General features: G+C 41.0%; 1 protein-coding gene across 1 annotated transcript; it reads right to left on the bottom strand.

The window, feature by feature from the left end:
• Positions 1-5,027: 5,027 nt before the first annotated feature.
• On the bottom strand, positions 5,028-15,622 carry LOC311111406 (sodium channel regulatory subunit beta-1-like). Its single transcript, XM_084154118.1, has 7 exons — positions 15,492-15,622; positions 15,165-15,331; positions 14,168-14,405; positions 13,850-13,991; positions 12,601-12,675; positions 7,690-7,724; positions 5,028-6,067 (listed from the first exon to the last, which is right to left on the bottom strand). The coding sequence occupies exons 1-5, from the start codon at positions 15,538-15,540 to the stop codon at positions 12,606-12,608; spliced, it is 666 nt and encodes a 221-aa protein (XP_084010244.1). The 5' UTR covers positions 15,541-15,622; the 3' UTR covers positions 5,028-6,067; positions 7,690-7,724; positions 12,601-12,605.
• Positions 15,623-17,390: the final 1,768 nt, after the last annotated feature.

The following is a 17,390-nucleotide window of genomic DNA, read 5'->3' as shown; positions in this document are numbered from 1 at the left end:
TCATTTCAAGTTTAACAAAATGTCATATATTCAACTCCTTAGATGCATTCAGATTCAGTTTTCTAAATTATGTTATCTAAATTCAGATTCAAAACCAGAGAAAACATTCTAGCCAGGAAAGGTAGAGGAGAACAGATAGAATCAAACACACTCTTTGGTAAATAGAAGCTTCTGGCGGTTTCTCAGTAGTGGAAAAAGGACCCAATTGTCATACTTGAGTAAAAGTAAAGACACCTTAATAGAAAATGACAAGTAAAAGTGAAAGTCACCCAGTAAAATACTACTTGAGTAAAAGTCTAAAAGTATTTGGTTTTAAATATACTTAAGTATCAAAAGTAAAAGTATAAATAATTTCAAATTCCTTATATTATTATTAAAACTAGACGGCACCATTTTATTATTATTTTGTATTTATTTAAGGATAGCCAGGGGCACACCAACACTCAGACATAATTTACAACCTAAGCATGTGTGTTTAGTGAGTCCGCCAGATCAGAGGCAGTACGGATGACCAGAGATGTTCCCTTGATAAGTGCGTGTATTGAACCATTTTCCTGTCCTGCTAAGTATTCAAAATATAACAAGGACTTTTGGGTGTCAGAGAAAATATATGGAGTTAAAAGTACATTATTTTCTTTAGGAATGTAGTGAAGTAAAAGTAAAAGTTGTCAAAAATATAAATAGTAAAGTACAGATACCCCCCAAAACTACTTAAGTAGTACTTTCAAGTATTTTTACTTAAGTTACTTTACACCACTCTGGTTTCTGAAGCCAATGCCGCATGTTGAATTGATTTTCTTCTCACTAATTTGGCTCTAGCGTTTGAACCGTTTTGGCTGTAAGCTATTATGACCCTATTCCTGAAAGCTAAGCCTCTCTTGAACATGGATGTGCCTCCTGTTCCCGTCTTTGATGATAACAGGCAATGCAAGACACACAAAAAATGCAATTTGGCCCCCATAAGATTATAGTTGAATAGCCCTGTCATAGCCCTTCTAAGGATAGCCATTCCACTCCCTATTTAATCTTGCTCTTGTGACTGACTGGGCTCGAACCAGGTGTCCTGCATGTCACAAGACTGTTAGCCCACTTAGCTAAAGCCTATAGGGATAAGTTCAGGAAGTTCATGTAAAGGACGATACGCTGCTTGCTTGACAAATACCGCTTCCCCCTGATTCAGCTCATTCGGAGACTTGAACTTAGGACTTCTGCCTCGAAAACACACCTGACCATCGTCCTGAAGCATTCCAACCCATCGCGCTATTAAAAAGGGTCTTCTTCAATTGCTTAAGGGGCAACACTTCAGGCTGAGGAGTGAGTTTCACAGATCCCCATCTGCTACACTAATACAATCCTCAAGATCCAGCAAGGTCTGGTGATCCATACTTATGTGATGAGCAACCTTGCCTGAGACGTGAAGACGTGTTAGTTTGACATGTGTTAGTTTGTGTTAGACGTGTTAGTTTCAAGTTTCCAGCAAGGGTAGTCGTTATAAGGGGAACATGTGACTAACTGGGTTAACTGTGTTAGCCTGCTGAGCTACGGGACAGATCGAAATTTACTGAGCGGAGGGGTGGTCCAAAATAGGGGAGGGTTGTGAAACTTTTTGGGGGGCTTTGGGGAGGGTTGTGTGTTTTTTTTATTAGGCACAGGGGAGGGTAGTGTGTTTTTCCCTAGTTTACATTTGCTCTTCTGCTCGTATTTTCCCTATAAAAAAGGACTTACTTTGATGTTACCCTAATAAAGTTTAGAAACGTTTGTGAAGATTTGGTATGGTGTGGCTATTATTAAGCTTTACCTACTTCAGGCCTAAGATGCACTACATTACCAAACGTATGTGGACACCTGCTCGTCGAACATCTCATTCCAAAATCATTGGCATTAATATGGAGTTGGCCCCACCCTTTGCTGCTATAACAGCCTCCACTCTTCTGGGAAGGCTTTCCACTAGATGTTGGAACATTGCTGCGGGGACTTGCTTCCATTCGGCCACAAGAGCATTAGTGAGGTCGGGCACTGATGTTGGGCAATTAGGCCTGGCTCGTAGTCGGCACTGTCGCTGTCCTCCTCTGCTCTCTCGGCCGGCGGCTCCACCCAGCTCCATCGGCTCGGAATCCGAGTCGTCCGGGGTGGAAACGGGCAGACCCCTACCAGGACGTCCTCTGGCTGCCAGCAGGTTGTCCAAACAAATGGCCATGTCCACCAGTGTATTGAAGGACAACATTATGTCCCGGCAGACTAGCTCCCGTCGGACGTCCTCCCACAAATGGCACCGGAAATGGTCGTTCCACCCGGGCCCCGCTGCCGGCCTGATGCTGGAGAAGTACAGCTCCATTTGGAGGAGGAATCCCTGGCACAGCGCCGCCGTCCCATCAAACGCCCGTGGTCGGGATATCTGGATCCCTCCGGGTGCTGGGGTGTAGGTGGCTGGATCCGGTTGGCCAGCTGGTCTCGACAGATCGGGTCCTCTCCTCTCCAGGCGTTGGACGACCTGAAGAACCCGATCCATCGCTTCCCCCAAGCTGGCCAGCATCATGGAATGCTCCTGGACCCATGCCACGACTCCAGGCATGCGCTCTTCTCCCGCTGACTCCATAGCGGGTGGGTGATTCTGTGATGAGTGTGATGGAAAGGAGTCAGGCGCAGGAGGGTAATCACTGAATACAGAGTTTATTCCTTCGTAGACACACAAACGCCGAAGCCTGCCCGAACAAGGAGGGGAGGCAGCCTCGGCCGAAGTCGTGACATCAATACTGTGTGTGCCAAGTCTATAGCTGGCCCAAAATGTTTAAATTTGGGATAGTGATATCCTCCCATACTGTACAGTGCATTCGGAAAGTATTCAGACCCCTTGACCTTTTTACATTACAGCCTTATTCTAAAATGGATTAAATTAAATTGTATCCTCATCAATCTACATACAATACCCCATAATGACAAAGCAAAAACAGGTTTTTAGAATTTTTGTAAGTTTATAAAAAAGAAAGAAAAAAGAAATACCTTATTTACATAAGTATTCAGACCCTTTGTTATGAGACTTGAAATTGAGCTCAGGTGCATCCTGTTTCCATTGATCATCCTTGAGATGTTTCTACAACTTAACTGCAGTCCACCTGTGGTTAATTCAATTGATTGGACATGATTTGGAAAGGCACACACCTGTCTCTATATAAGGTACCACAGTTGACAGTGCATGTCAGAGCAAAAACCAAGCCATGAGGTCGAAGAAATTGTCTATAGAGCTCCGAGACATGATTGTGTCAAGGCACAGATCTGGGGAAGGTTACTAAAAAATGTCTGCAGCATTGAAGGTCCACAAGAACAGTGGCCTCCATCATTCTTAAATGGAAGAAGTTTGGAACCACCAAAACTCTTCCTAGAGCTGGCCGCCCGGCCAAACTGAGCAATCGGGGGAGAAGGGCCTTGGTCAGGGAGGTGACCAAGAACTCAATGGTCACTCTAACAGAGCTCCAGAGTTCCTCTGTGGAGATGGGAGAACCTTCCAGAAGGACAACCATCTCTGCAGCATTTCACCAATAAGGCCTTTATGGTAGAATGGCCAGATGGAAGTCACTCCTCAGTAAAAGGCACATGACTGCCTGCTTGGAGTTTGCCAAAAGGCACCTAAAGACTCTCAGACCATGAGAAACAAGATTCTCTGGTCTGATGAAACCAAGATTGAACTCTTTGGCCTGAATGCCAAGCTTCACGTCTGGAGGAAACCTGGCACCATCCCTACGGTGAAGCATGTTGGTGGGAGCATCATGCTGTGGGATGTTATTCAGTGGCAGGGACTGGGAGACTAGTCAGGATCGAGGGAAAGATGAACGGAGCAAAGTACAGAGAGATCCTTGATGAAAACCTGCTCCAGAGCGCTCAGGACCTCAGACTGGGGAGAAGGTTCACCTTCCAACAGGACATCGACCCTAAGCACTTAACCAAGACAACGCAGGAGTGGCTTTGGGACAAGTCTCTGAATGTCCTTCAGTGGCCCAGCAGAGTCCGGACTTGAACCAGATCAAACATCTCTGGGGAGATCTGAAAATAGCTGTGCAGCGACACTCCCCATCCAACCTGACAGAGCTTGAGAGGATCTGCAGAGAAGAATGGGAGAAACTCCCCAAATATAGGTGTGCCAAGCTTGTAGCGTCATACCCAAGAATACTTGAGACTGTAATCACTACCAAAGGTGCTTCAACAAAGTACTGAGTAAAGGGTCTGAATACTTATGTAAATTTGATATTTCGGTTTTTTATTTTTTATACATTTGCTAAAATTTCTAAAAACCTGTTTTTGCTTTGTCATCATGGGGTATTGTGTGTAGATTGATTTAAAAGAAAATCAAATTCCATTTTAGAACAAGGCTGTAACGTAACAAAATGTGGAAAGAATCAAGGGGTCTGAATACTTTCCAGCCAGGTATGCTCATCTCCCTGACTGTCCATAAGAAGTCAGCAACACACTTCTGTGGAGGCCACCAGTATCTAGAGGGAGGTTTCCTGAGTACCAGCTCAACCTACCTTAGTACACCGATACTGACTGTGTGTACCAGCTGCAGTAGTGCCAATCAGTGATGTAGTGGTACGGATTTTTTGGGGGGGGTTAAACGGTGATCGTCATTTGTGGTGAGTAACGTAACGCTCCCTATATTTTCAATGTATTTTACTCCAATAGATAGGCATTGACGTGCGTTTTACCTCCACTACACTACTGGTGCCAACTGTATAGGAGAAAGGCTATGTAAGTAAACATGGGAAGTTATCAACATCAGTGGATCTATTATGAATTTGGTGAGATGTGTATGTACTGTTTGCAGGAAAGGTTATCCCTAAATTGATGGGTCTTTTGCTGATGCAGTTTGCTTTAAATGTTTTGGCGTTCTTGTGAGAGTTCTTATGGACAGCTGTAATTGCAGTCTGATTTGTTCTTTAAATATTGACAATTAAAAGTTCAATATAAAAAATTGTAAGATGAATCTTCACTTCAATTAATTGTATTATTTAATTTATCATTATCTTCACATAACATTGTACATTGTAGACAGTCTATTATAGGCAATCACATTCTATAATGAAAATACCTTTGAAGGTTAGTACATTTCATGATGATTGTGCATAATCTAGAAGACATACAACAGGTGGAGTGGATGGATTGATTAATACAGTGTGTGATAAACATAGAGATCCTATGAAATTTCTTGAGGGGCAATGTAATAAACCCTCAAAGTTCCAGAATGGGATGATAATGGCAGTCATTGTAGTAAAATAAAATTGGAATGAATTTCAGTAGAGGCATAGGTGATGCATTTCCTGTTTTTACTTATCCAGGAAAATAAAAGTAAGGTATGTGATGTATCAGAAATTGTGTAATAGAATTGTCAACCTAAATATTGTCATATAATTATAAATACATAATAATAATAAAAATATGTAAACAGACCACAAATGTCTCAGTGTTTGTTTTCTTGGAAAGCTGTGAATCTTATAATATAATACAATATCAGTTACACATTTGTCTAAGTCATATCACCAACTGATTTCAGACTGTGGATTGACTGCATTGTTTGTTTGGAATGTCGGCATATTGGCAGTTATTTAGAAAAAAATGATGGAATCATTCTACTAAAACTGGCAGGATAGCTAGCTAATAAACATTACTGTGCATATAATTTTCAAATTCATTGTTTTAAACAATATCTTATCACAGCACTTGCTGACCATTGTGGTTGACCAACTCCTTTACCAAAATGGCTGACCTTTTATACCGTCATAAGAACGTTCATGTCCATTCTAGTATTCTAATTCCATGTTGATAAAGCTCTCTTGATAACCATTCAATTAATATAAATGTACATACACTTTAGAGAGAGATATCATTAAAACTGAAAAAAAGGATTCATACACATACTACTCTAAAAGTAATGTCACCATATCACATTTATCCATTAACATTGTAACATGTAAGGTAATAAAGACTCTAGATACAATACATCTTCCGGGTGTCTTCATGCGAAACAAGGGGTCGTATAGGTGATGAGGCCAGTCTGTAGATGGAACCGCTTGAATGCCTGAAAGCAGAATTAAACATCAATACATTACACATGGCACATCCTGTGACAAGAGAGAGGTCAAGGAGAGTTGAACTCTGTTAGATGTAAATGTGCAAATATCCATGACAAGCCTCGATCCTACAATAATTGCCTCTCCACTTGCTTGATGCTTGAATCTGCTTGAATTGTGTGTATAGAATAGAATAGAGTAACTTTTTTCCAGAAGGAACTTCAGTTATGGCAAGTCGGATAAGATAAGATAGACACAGATACAATATATATACAAAAGTATGTGGACACCCCTTCAAATTACTGGATTCGGCTATTTCAGACACATCCATTGCTGACGTGTATCAAATCGAGCACACAACCATGCACTCTCCATAGACAAACATTGGCAGTAGAATGGCCTTACTGAAGAGCTCAGTGACTTTCAACTTGACACAGTCATAGGATGCTACCTTTACAACAAGTCAGTTCATCAAATGTCTGCCCTGCTAGAGCTGCCCCGGTCAACTGTAAGTGATGTTATTGTGAAGTCTAGCAGCAACAATGGCCCAGCCGTGAAGTGGTAGGCCACACAAGCTCACAGAACGGGACCACCGAGTGCTGAAGCGTGTACAAATCGTCTGACCTCGGCCAAGCAGCCGCACACAAGCCTAAGATCACTATGCGCAATGCCAAGCGTCGGCTGGAGTGATGTAAAGCTCACCACCATTGGACTCTGGAGCAGAGGAAATGCGTTCTCTGGAGTGATGAATCACGCTTCACCATCTGGCAGTCCGACAGACGAATCTGGGTTTGGCGGATGCCAGGAGAACGCTACTTGTCCGAATGCATAGTACCAACTGTAACGTTTGGTGGAGGAGGAATAATGGTCTGGGGCTGTTTTTCACGGTTGGGGCTAGGCCCTTTAGTTCCAGTGAAGGGACATTTTAACGCTACATCATACAATGACATTCTAGACGATTATTTGTTCCCAACTTCGTGGCAAAAGTTCGGGGAAGGCCTTTTCCTGTTTCAGCATGACAATGCCCCCGTGCACAAAACGAGGTCCATACAGAAATGGTTTGTCGAGATCGGTGTGGAAGAACTTGACTGGCCTGCAGAGAGCCCTGACCTCAACCCCATCGAACACCTTTGGGATGAATTGGAACACCGACTGCAAGCCAGGCCTAATCGCCCACTAATGCGCTTGTGGCTGAATGGAAGCAAGTCCCCGCAGTGATGTTGCAACATCTAGTGGAAAGCCTTCCCAGAAGAGTGGAGGCTGTTATAGTAGCAAAGAGGGAACAACTCCATATTAATGCCCATGATTTTGGAATGAGATTTGACGAGCAGGTGTCCACATACTTTTGGTCATGTAGTGTATATTGTAAACATATTAACATCGACATTCACACATGACAGATACAAACGCTTACACGGTATATAAAATATAAATGTAAGGGACCGTTCTAAAATTATCCAATTCGAGATGTCCTAAAAAAAATGCACCCCCACCCCCCCTCCCCAACGTTCCATTTTTTTTCACATGACCCTCCCCTTGTACTTGAAAAAAATTACAATACCCTCCACCTTATTAGAATTAACTCAAAAGAATGATTATGACAACAGTAACAGTTACAAAGTAGGCCTACCTTACTACTACGACCAGCGGGTGAAAAGAAGGGTCCTGGAAAAAAAATGACTTTTATAAACAGATTTCATGCTATTCTAGTCATTTTACATTACTGAAGACATTAGCAGAATGTATTCTTTTAATACCACAGTTTTTCTGAGATATTAGTCGGCGGACCAGAACATAAAATAATAGCAGCCCAATTTATAGACCTACACTATTTTTTACACATCTGGTTAGCACATAATCAATTCAATGACAATAACATAATAATTTAGATAAAATCACCAATGTCTCTAACAAATGAGTTGTCTTTCTTGGTACGCTACTATTTATTAGCTCAAAACAATCAGCTTGCTTGCAAGAGAAAATGTTGCTCTCAAAAAGTCCCAAAAGAAAGGCAGATTTTGAAAATAGACGTTGCAGGGAAGAGATATGCGTTCATCTTACCACATTTCCCCATGCCAAACCAGTGTGATTCTAAGCATTGTAGCCTACTTTCAAAAGTTACCTTTCCACCCCAGACAGAGGTCCGACACAGAACAATTTAAGCTTTAACTGCTGGATACTCTTCCGTGGCTTAACCCAAAAAGAGAACATCACAAGTGAGTCCCTAAAAGCTGCCTGGGTTTAAAGACCCAGTGCAGTCAAAATTATGTTTTCCTGTGTTTTGTATCATATTGTACAACAGTTGATGAAACAAACACTGTAAAAGTCTGAAAAAATGTGATCAGTGTTATTTCCTGATAGTTGCTGGTTGAAAAAACAATCTACACAGGACCTTCTAATCAGCAGGTTTGCATGGGCAGGAGTTTCGGCTTTCCATGGTGACATCACCATGCGGTAAATTGGTTAATAGAACAATAACAAAGAGAGTTCCAAACCTTTCTGCCAATAACAGCTAGTTTTCAGTTTTACCCTCCCCACGCAGACCACTCTTAGACAGTCCTAGCAAAATCCTTGCTTTAGAAATAGTATTTTTTGCTAAAAAGCAATTTTTGCCAATTTTAATGGAAATATATTACCGTAAGGTACTTAATTGTTACCCCAAAATTATATTCATATAAAAACTGTTGGGCCTTTAAACATCTTCTCTTTAACAGAAAGTGAATAGCTCAATTGATAGTGATGGAGTTACACATTGTAGGCCTATTTGATTAAAGGAGATCAGGGAACCAAGTAACGCTTTTAGGCTTTTGCTTATTATGAAAATATTATTTGAGTTAGATTAATAATTGTTATACAAACAACTTACATATCTCAGCTACCATTACACACTGTAACTATGTTTCCAGATCATACCAGTCATTTACAATTCAACCCGAAAGTGGCGGGAGTGAAATGTTACAATTGACCCAGTATGTCAATGTAACACTGTCTTAAATGGTAAAAAGATTATAATTTGAAACTGATATTTCAATGGTAATACACTAAATTGACAACAAATATTAAAAATATTTCCATTTTATCTTTTAGGCATGTCATATTGACCAAAAACTCAAAATTTACCAACATTTATATTAGCATTCAAAAGTATGAATTTGACTTTTTATTGTATTTTTCTAAGGTATTATCTTAGTTGTACTGCTAAACTTGATGTAAAGAAGTGACATTTTATATCATGATGTGAATGTGTCTAAATACAATATAAGGTTTTGCGTTACATCTAACCCCCCACATAGGAGCCTATACTAATCTGAATCTTTTGACAAAAATAAAACAATTATTGTCATCAACTATACCAATCAAAAGACCCCATCTTACTGATACAAATTATATATGTTTAGATACATGTAGAATGTTCCACAGGTCAATAATTTAAAAAAGAGAGGCAGCAAGTATATTTACATGTTTTCATTCCAATAAAATAAAAAATAATTGATGGATTTAAACAAAACTTCTTAGGCATGTAGACACTAACCAAACATTAGCACATTGAATAACAGCTTTCTAAGTGGTTTCTAATTTGAGTTATTAAGCTGTTATAACTGACCTGTGTTACTTTGTTCCCCAGTCTCCCCTACGTCCCAAGGAAAGTCTTCTTTTTTTTTTACTTCTCGGCTATAGAACTTCATGGCTCAGCCTCTGAATGCCACAGAAACGAACCAAAGATATCCCCATATGCATCAGAGACGGAACTTTCTTGTGTAGCTTGCTTCTAGCATAGAGCATAGTGGAGGAAAGCGTCATTATAAATCGCTTTATATAATCAGAATCTGTTTTAGTTTCTTAAAAATCTTAAACTAACAAGGACTATGCTTTTTGACATTTTCTTTGACAAAAAGTAGGCTATGGCATACCCTCACAAAGCCCTATCCCCTCAATTCGAGCACTGGTTTTAACTTAACACACAAAGCCCTTCACGGACACAGAGGTATTTAAGGAGTGGTGACATTATTGGAGGAATTGGCAGACAAATCTTTGGATAGCCTACAAGACTGTTGAAATGAATTACTTTAATTAGGCTAATTTCAGCACCATGTGCTGTCCACCTCCCGATTGATTGCGCCACAGCTGCCGCTTCACGTTTCAGCACCACAAAGCTGTCATGGAAGTTACTCGAATCTGGCTTATTGAGAAGTCAATAACTCTGATAAAAAGCCTAAAAAATATCAAAAGTGCGAGTGTGGCGAATATGAGCCCGGAGCCGACTGCGGCAACCCATGTGGGTACTGTGGCGTAGGGTAGTGAATAAGGAAAGCACCAAAACCCTTTGATAGGGAAGGCGCATGAAAGCAGATGGGAAAAGTTGCCTAAAATTGAATAAATTATATAGGAAAACCAGCAAAACGGCGAATGTAAAAAAACGCACTACCCTCCCCTGTGCCCAATAAAATCCACACAACCCTCCCCATAGCAAAAAAAAAGGTTACACCCCTCTCCCCTATTTTGTAACCCCCCTCCCCCCTGTATTTTTTCGAACTGTCCCTAAGTCACAAAAACAATTTTACTTCAAAAATAAACGTAAGTCACACAAATCAATTTTCATTTAAAAGCCATACTGATGCTGGTACACAACTGTTAGTGGCTCTGTTGTTTTTATGAGGTAAACACCCGAGTCTGCGCCCTGATGGCAGTACTGCATATTGATTGTTCAGTGGATGCGTTAGATCCAAAATTATTTCTTTACCCCTCTTACACATTTGCCATCTTTATACAGTGGGGAGAACAAGTATTTGATACACTGCCGATTTTGCAGGTTTTCCTACTTACAAAGCATGTAGAGGTCTGTAATATTTATCATAGGTACACTTCAACTGTGAGAGACGGGATCTAAAACAAAAATCCAGAAAATCACATTGTATGATTTTTAAGTAATTAATTTGCATTTTATTGCATGATATAAGTATTGGATCACCTACCAACCAGTAAGAATTCCGGCTCTCACAGACATGTTAGTTTTTCTTTAAGAAGCCCTCCTGTTCTCCACTCATTACCTGTATTAACTGCACCTGTTTGAACTCGTTACCTGTATAAAAGAAAAGACACCTGTCCACACACTCAATCAAACAGACTCCAACCTCTCCACAATGGCCAAGACCAGAGAGCTGTGTAAGGACATCAGGGATAAAATTGTAGACCTGCACAATGCTGGGATGGGCTACAGGACAATAGGCAAGCAGCTTGGTGAGAAGGCAACAACTGTTGGCGCAATTATTAGAAAATGGAAGAAGTTCAAGATGACGGTCAATCACCCTCGGTCTGGGGCTCCATGCAAGATCTCACCTCGTGGGGCATCAATGATCATGAGGAAGGTGAGGGATCAGCCCAGAACTACACGGCAGGACCTGGTCAATGACCTGAAGAGAGCTGGGACCACAGTCTCAAAGAAAACCATTAGTAACACACTACGCCGTCATGGATTAAAATCCTGCAGCGCACGCAAGGTCCCCCTGCTCAAGCCAGCGCATGTCCAGGCCCGTCTGAAGTTTGCCAATGACAATCTGGATCATCCAGAGGAGGAATGGGAGAAGGTCATGTGGTCTGATGAGACAAAAATAGAGCTTTTTGGTCTAAACTCCACTCGCCGTGTTTGGAGGAAGAAGAAGGATGAGTACAACCCCAAGAACACCATCCCAACCGTGAAGCATGGAGGTGGAAACATCATTCTTTGGGGATGCTTTTCTGCAAAGGGGACAGGACGACTGCACCGTATTGAGGGGAGGATGGATGGGGCCATGTATCGCGAGATCTTGGCCAACAACCTCCTTACCTCAGTAAGAGCATTGAAGATGGGTCGTGGCTGGGTCTTCCAGCATGACAACGACCTGAAACACACAGCCAGGGCAACTAAGGAGTGGCTCCGTAAGAAGCATCTCAAGGTCCTGGAGTGGCCTAGCCAGTCTCCAGACCTGAACCCAATAGAACATATTTGAAGGGAGCTGAAAGTCTGTATTGCCCAGCGACAGCCCCGAAACCTGAAGGATCTGGAGAAGGTCTGTATGGAGGAGTGGGCCAAAATCCCTGCTGCAGTGTGTTCAAACCTGGTCAAGACCTACAGGAAACGTATGATCTCTGTAATTGCAAACAAAGGTTTCTGTACCAAATATTAAGTTCTGCTTTTCTGATGTATCAAATACTTATGTCATGCAATAAAATGCAAATTAATTACTTAAAAATCATACAATGTGATTTTCTGGATTTTTGTTTTAGATTCCGTCTCTCACAGTTGAAGTGTACCTATGATAAAAAATTACAGACCTCTACATGCTTTGTAAGTAGGAAAACCTGCAAAATCGGCAGTGTATCAAATACTTGTTCTCCCCACTGTAAATGTCTCTGAGAGCCTTTTGGTTTCTCCCTACAATCTTACCACTGACCTGCACCACTCTTTCTAGGTTATTCTGACTTGCACATGTGAGGGAGCCAAACGAGGCAACTACACTATGCTTACTTTGGCTTGCTGATAAAGTTTTATCTCATGACAAACCTGGGTTATTCTGCCACTTGCACACCTGCACAGTTATCTTTACTCTCCGAGGCTATAGCTAAATATTCTGCATTCCTGGAAAGAAAGGAGAAAGATAGATATGGTTAGAATATCATCATCTGCTTATTCATCCATCCATTCACCCTTTATTCATCTATCTATCCATCTACAGTATAACCATTCTTGCCACTCATCACTTAAAGCATTTCAATAATTTCAACTACACTGCATATCTCCTACTATTCCTATGTTTATTCCAATCTTTTAACCTCTCTTAATCTATTCATTAATCCCTTTAACCTCTCTTTATGAATCCACTTACCCCTCTAACCTTTCTTTACCCATCCAACAACCCCTCTAACCTTCATTCATTACTCCATCCTTTTTTCATCCATCCATAACTTCCTTTATCCTTCCATCAAGCAATCATCCATCCAACTTAAGTAACCAGACCTATTGCTTTAATGTAGCGATGCAAAGCAAGCAGTGTCAGCTGAGCTAACATCCAATCAGAGACTGAACATCATTTGTTTAAGGGCCGCTTATTCAGTTTGGCCATTCAGCAAGCATCATCGCTTGCAACTGCTGCTCTTTTGCCCCAGCCTCCACCTGCTTATGGTTTGGTTCTTTTGTCTCTGCTCCCTACCTTTAGTTTGGTTTTGATCTTATAAAAATACTGAGCACTTTCCCCACATGGGTAGCACAGCCTAAACGCCAAGGCCAAATGTATTATCATTCACATTTTATGTTCAATGAAATGTGATGTCAGCAAAATACATTAGTTCTCTTGACAACACTATATTTAACTCCTTCAACTTCTGTTCAGCTTGAATTCTACATGACCCTTTAAGCTATTTTTAAGTTTCCCACAACTACAAAGCACTTCAAGACTGCTGAGGCAAGCACACACATTTTCTTCAGGAAATTTACCTTCTTTGGCTTTTCTAGAGTGGCAAATGTGATGATTGCGAGACACAAGGATGGAAAGAGTGAGAGAGAATGGGAGTGGCAAGGAAGATTAAGATAGAACGAAAGAGAATATTGAACAAGGAAGAACAGAGGAATTGCACTACTCAGCACTATGGAAGAGAGAGGAGAGAACTCAAATCAACAGGATGGACAGGTACAGAGCATACAAGAAAGGGAGGACAGTGAGATTACTGTATATGGAGGGAGACATTAATAGAGGAGGACCTAAAATGAAAGGATACAGCTGCAGGAGAGGAAGTAGGGTTACAGTGTTACTTACGCGCTTTCTCGTAATGCTTCCTCTCCTGCAGCTGAGATCTTTCTGTAGCAGTATACCATCTCTATGTAGAGCCAAGCCTGTAGCCCGATGATGGACACGTACATCATCACCTCAGAGACTATGGAGGCCGTCCCTCTGGTGGCTATAGAGACAGAGAGAGAGAGCGGGAGTCAAAGCACTCAAAAGGCACCACAGAGGCTCTTACAAAGCACTTTCTGAATAGAATTTCAGGTCATAAATGTTTTCTAACAATAGGGATAATTGACATCGGAATTCCAATTGCATGCAAAGCCATTAGTCTGTATAGTAATACTGAACCTTTAGCCACCACTGTCAGGTGCACAACCTTGCTGACAACGGTCTGGTATTCGTAGAAATCATACGTCAGGAGCCGGTGGAAGAAGCAACGGTAGGTGCCCGAGTCGTTAAAGGTGACATTGAATAGGTAGATGGACGCATCCTGTATGTCATTGCTCTGCTTACTGCCGCTCCAATCCACACGGTCCTCAAAGCGCTCATCCACAATGTGCTGGCCCTCCTCATCGTAATTATATATCTAATGACACATTGACATCTGTATTATTCACCTGGCACTGAAAATCTCTCCGGTTTCACTTCCTAGATCGCGACTCGTAGCTGGTAACATCCAAGAAAATGGACTCAACAGGATGCAACTGTGTTTTGAAAGGGGTTCCAGTAGGAAAGTATACTCAAGGTTACATAGCTGTGAGCTATGCACTATCTGCCCATCTGCTGTCCCAGTGGCTCTTATGATCTCTGAGGGCTAAAATGTCATCCAGATTGATTCCATCTAAACTGCACACAGCTCTCTGCCATATCATGTGGTTGGGCATTGTGTGTGTGTGCATACCTTTGTGCGTTGTGCCTTGTGGTTGTGTGCTTAGGGATGGGCTCTGGGCAAAGTGGATTAAGATAGGTTTGCCTAGAGCAGGGTTTCCCAAACTTGTTCCTGGGGCCCCTCTGGGTGAACATTTTGGTTTTTGCCCTAGCACTACACAGCTGATTCAAATAATCAAAGCTTTATGATGAGTTAGTTATTTGAATCAGCTACGGCAACAATAAAATAACGTGCACCAGGACTGAGTTTGGGAAACCCTGGTCTAAAGGACTATGTAAACCTAACCCTAGCCATTTTAAAAAGCACTGGCATACTCTAAACAGACTGCAGACTATAGTGGCAGCATGTTTTGTGTGGGCACCAGAACAAACAAAACCCCAAACCTAATCCTACAATCTACTACCGTGGCAGTAATTTGGAATACTATAGCAATCCTAATCAGTCTCAGATACTCACATGAGCAAAGTCAGCTTCCCCTTTGGCTTTGAAATACCAGTCGACTGTGGCAGAAGCTTCCACCTCGGGCCTCATCTTACAGGAGATGCAGCCCAGTTTGAACCCTTTGCCTGCAACGGCCTCAGTGTCCGAGTCCACCTCTGCACACGCCCCATGAGACAGGGGCACTTGTTTACAGGAGAGAGAAGAGTTGTTATTAGCGCTTTATTTTGATTGTAGAAATGGGTAGCTTCATAATTCAACAGTATACAGACAAATATCCATATTTTGAAAGATGTTGTGACTATCCACAAACGTTCAATCTACACATGTGGTTAACTCACATACCAAAGAGGGCACAAAGCAGAGACAGGAGCAGCAGCCGCACAGCAGACATGTCCTCGGGTGTAATGTAGCAACAAAAGTACAGACGCTAGGGCCGAGAAGCCTCAAAACGTATCAAAAAATATCCCAACAGTCTCTTTGAACACTTGAGAGTAAGATATTCCTTTGAGATGTTAAACAGAAATAAGTTGTTTGAGCAAAGTAAGAAATGGTACGGACTGAAGTTGCTTCCTCCGAAATGACCTTGGAAATAACAAAAATAGGAGTCCTTCAATAATACATTTGATGTGTGTTTATTCCTTCAACCAACACTTATTTTCTAATGGAAGAAATCTTCTCATCAGACTATTGCATTAATTAATTGACTTGTTACATAGGCTACTGTTTTGATAGGCTTTTCATTCACAATAGGCTTTTTCATTCACTTTGAGGATACATGCAAGTATTTACCATGAATATTTGTTTAAAATGTTAATGTTTTAGGAAGACTCTGGAGCTTGATGATTTCAATTAAATATAATGTGCCTTTAAGTGGATGCTTCATCACTCTATTAAAGTGCAAACTAATAAAGGCCAATAGTCCAAGGAGAGACTTTCTAGAGAACAAGCAGAATACAGGGTAAGAGTCCTAATCTAATATACAGTAGACCTATTTAAAAGCCTCCCTTAAAAGGATTGTTGCAGCCAATATACTATTTTTCTTTTTTACATTTAAATGTAAACTAAAACTGCTTCAGTTCTTTGGCTCAAGTCTACTTGTTAAAAAAATTGGTTTCGATGTTTATACCGATATTGAGCTGATTATTCCTGCTTTATCTGTCCCCCCTAGGATATAGCTGTTATGGTCCGTTTTTGGATTGTTACAGATCTTTGTTCCCACAGTGTTTACAAATCTACACCCTGGCCTGGTATTTGATTATCAGTTTATTGAAGTCTTAATATCAAATGGTTAGTGCTATGGCGGTTCCTTGGAACGTCCCTACCCTAAACACTAACCTTAACCCTTACCTTAAGCGTTTAAAGTCTCAACTTCCATGGGGTGACGTCAGAGTTGGACGTCCCAAGGATTCGATTAACAAGGTCAAATATCAAATACACTGAGCTATTATTATCTTTATAGGCTATTTATACCAAACGCCTACTTCTAAACTATATTAAGACGGTTATGCAATGCACCACAGAAGAGGGCATAGATTGTACATGCGTTTATATAGCATACTCGTCATGATGGTTATTTGAATCTGTCAACACTGTATGGTTTAAATACAGTAAAATCTTATGCCACTTGCATACATTAATAATAAATTGCATGCCATAAGAAAGGCAGCCTAGGCTACATACGCTAACGTTACATACCAATAATTTTTGCTTTGTTTAGATACATTGTAAGAGTGTTATTGCTCTATTTGGATAAGGCTAAATAATAATAATTTGCAATGTCTCACGTTTTACTGTCCTGACGATGTCCTTTCTGGAAAAAAAGCATCCTTATCCCGATTTGTCCTTTCTCCGGGGGGGTGATGTAGGCCTTTCCTTCTGATGGATCAACAAATTTTCCATGCAGCGTTGTTCTTTTATGGAGCAAATTGTTTTCTACCAATCAAATGATACCGTAGGCTAGGCTACTTGTAGAAGAGATGTTTCGCGGGGCTGGCATTGCATATGCGAATAATATACCACTATCTCACACAACGAGCGCACAGGCGCATACATTTTTACGAAATCTGATCAATCTAATCAGCGTTTCGTCAGCAACACTAAAAAAGCATTTCCGGTTCTCGAAATAGTGAAAAAAATATAAATAAAAGTCCCCCACGTAATAGTAGAAAAGTGACAATATAATAACCTTTATTTATTCATGATATATGAAAATAATTGTTTAAACATTAACAAGGATTGATA

The sequence above is a fragment of the Coregonus lavaretus genome, assembly GCF_964263955.1.
Source record: "Coregonus lavaretus genome assembly, chromosome: 3".
In the NCBI taxonomy this organism is placed as follows: Eukaryota; Metazoa; Chordata; class Actinopteri; order Salmoniformes; family Salmonidae; genus Coregonus; species Coregonus lavaretus.
This window is presented reverse-complemented; position numbering and strand designations above follow the sequence as displayed.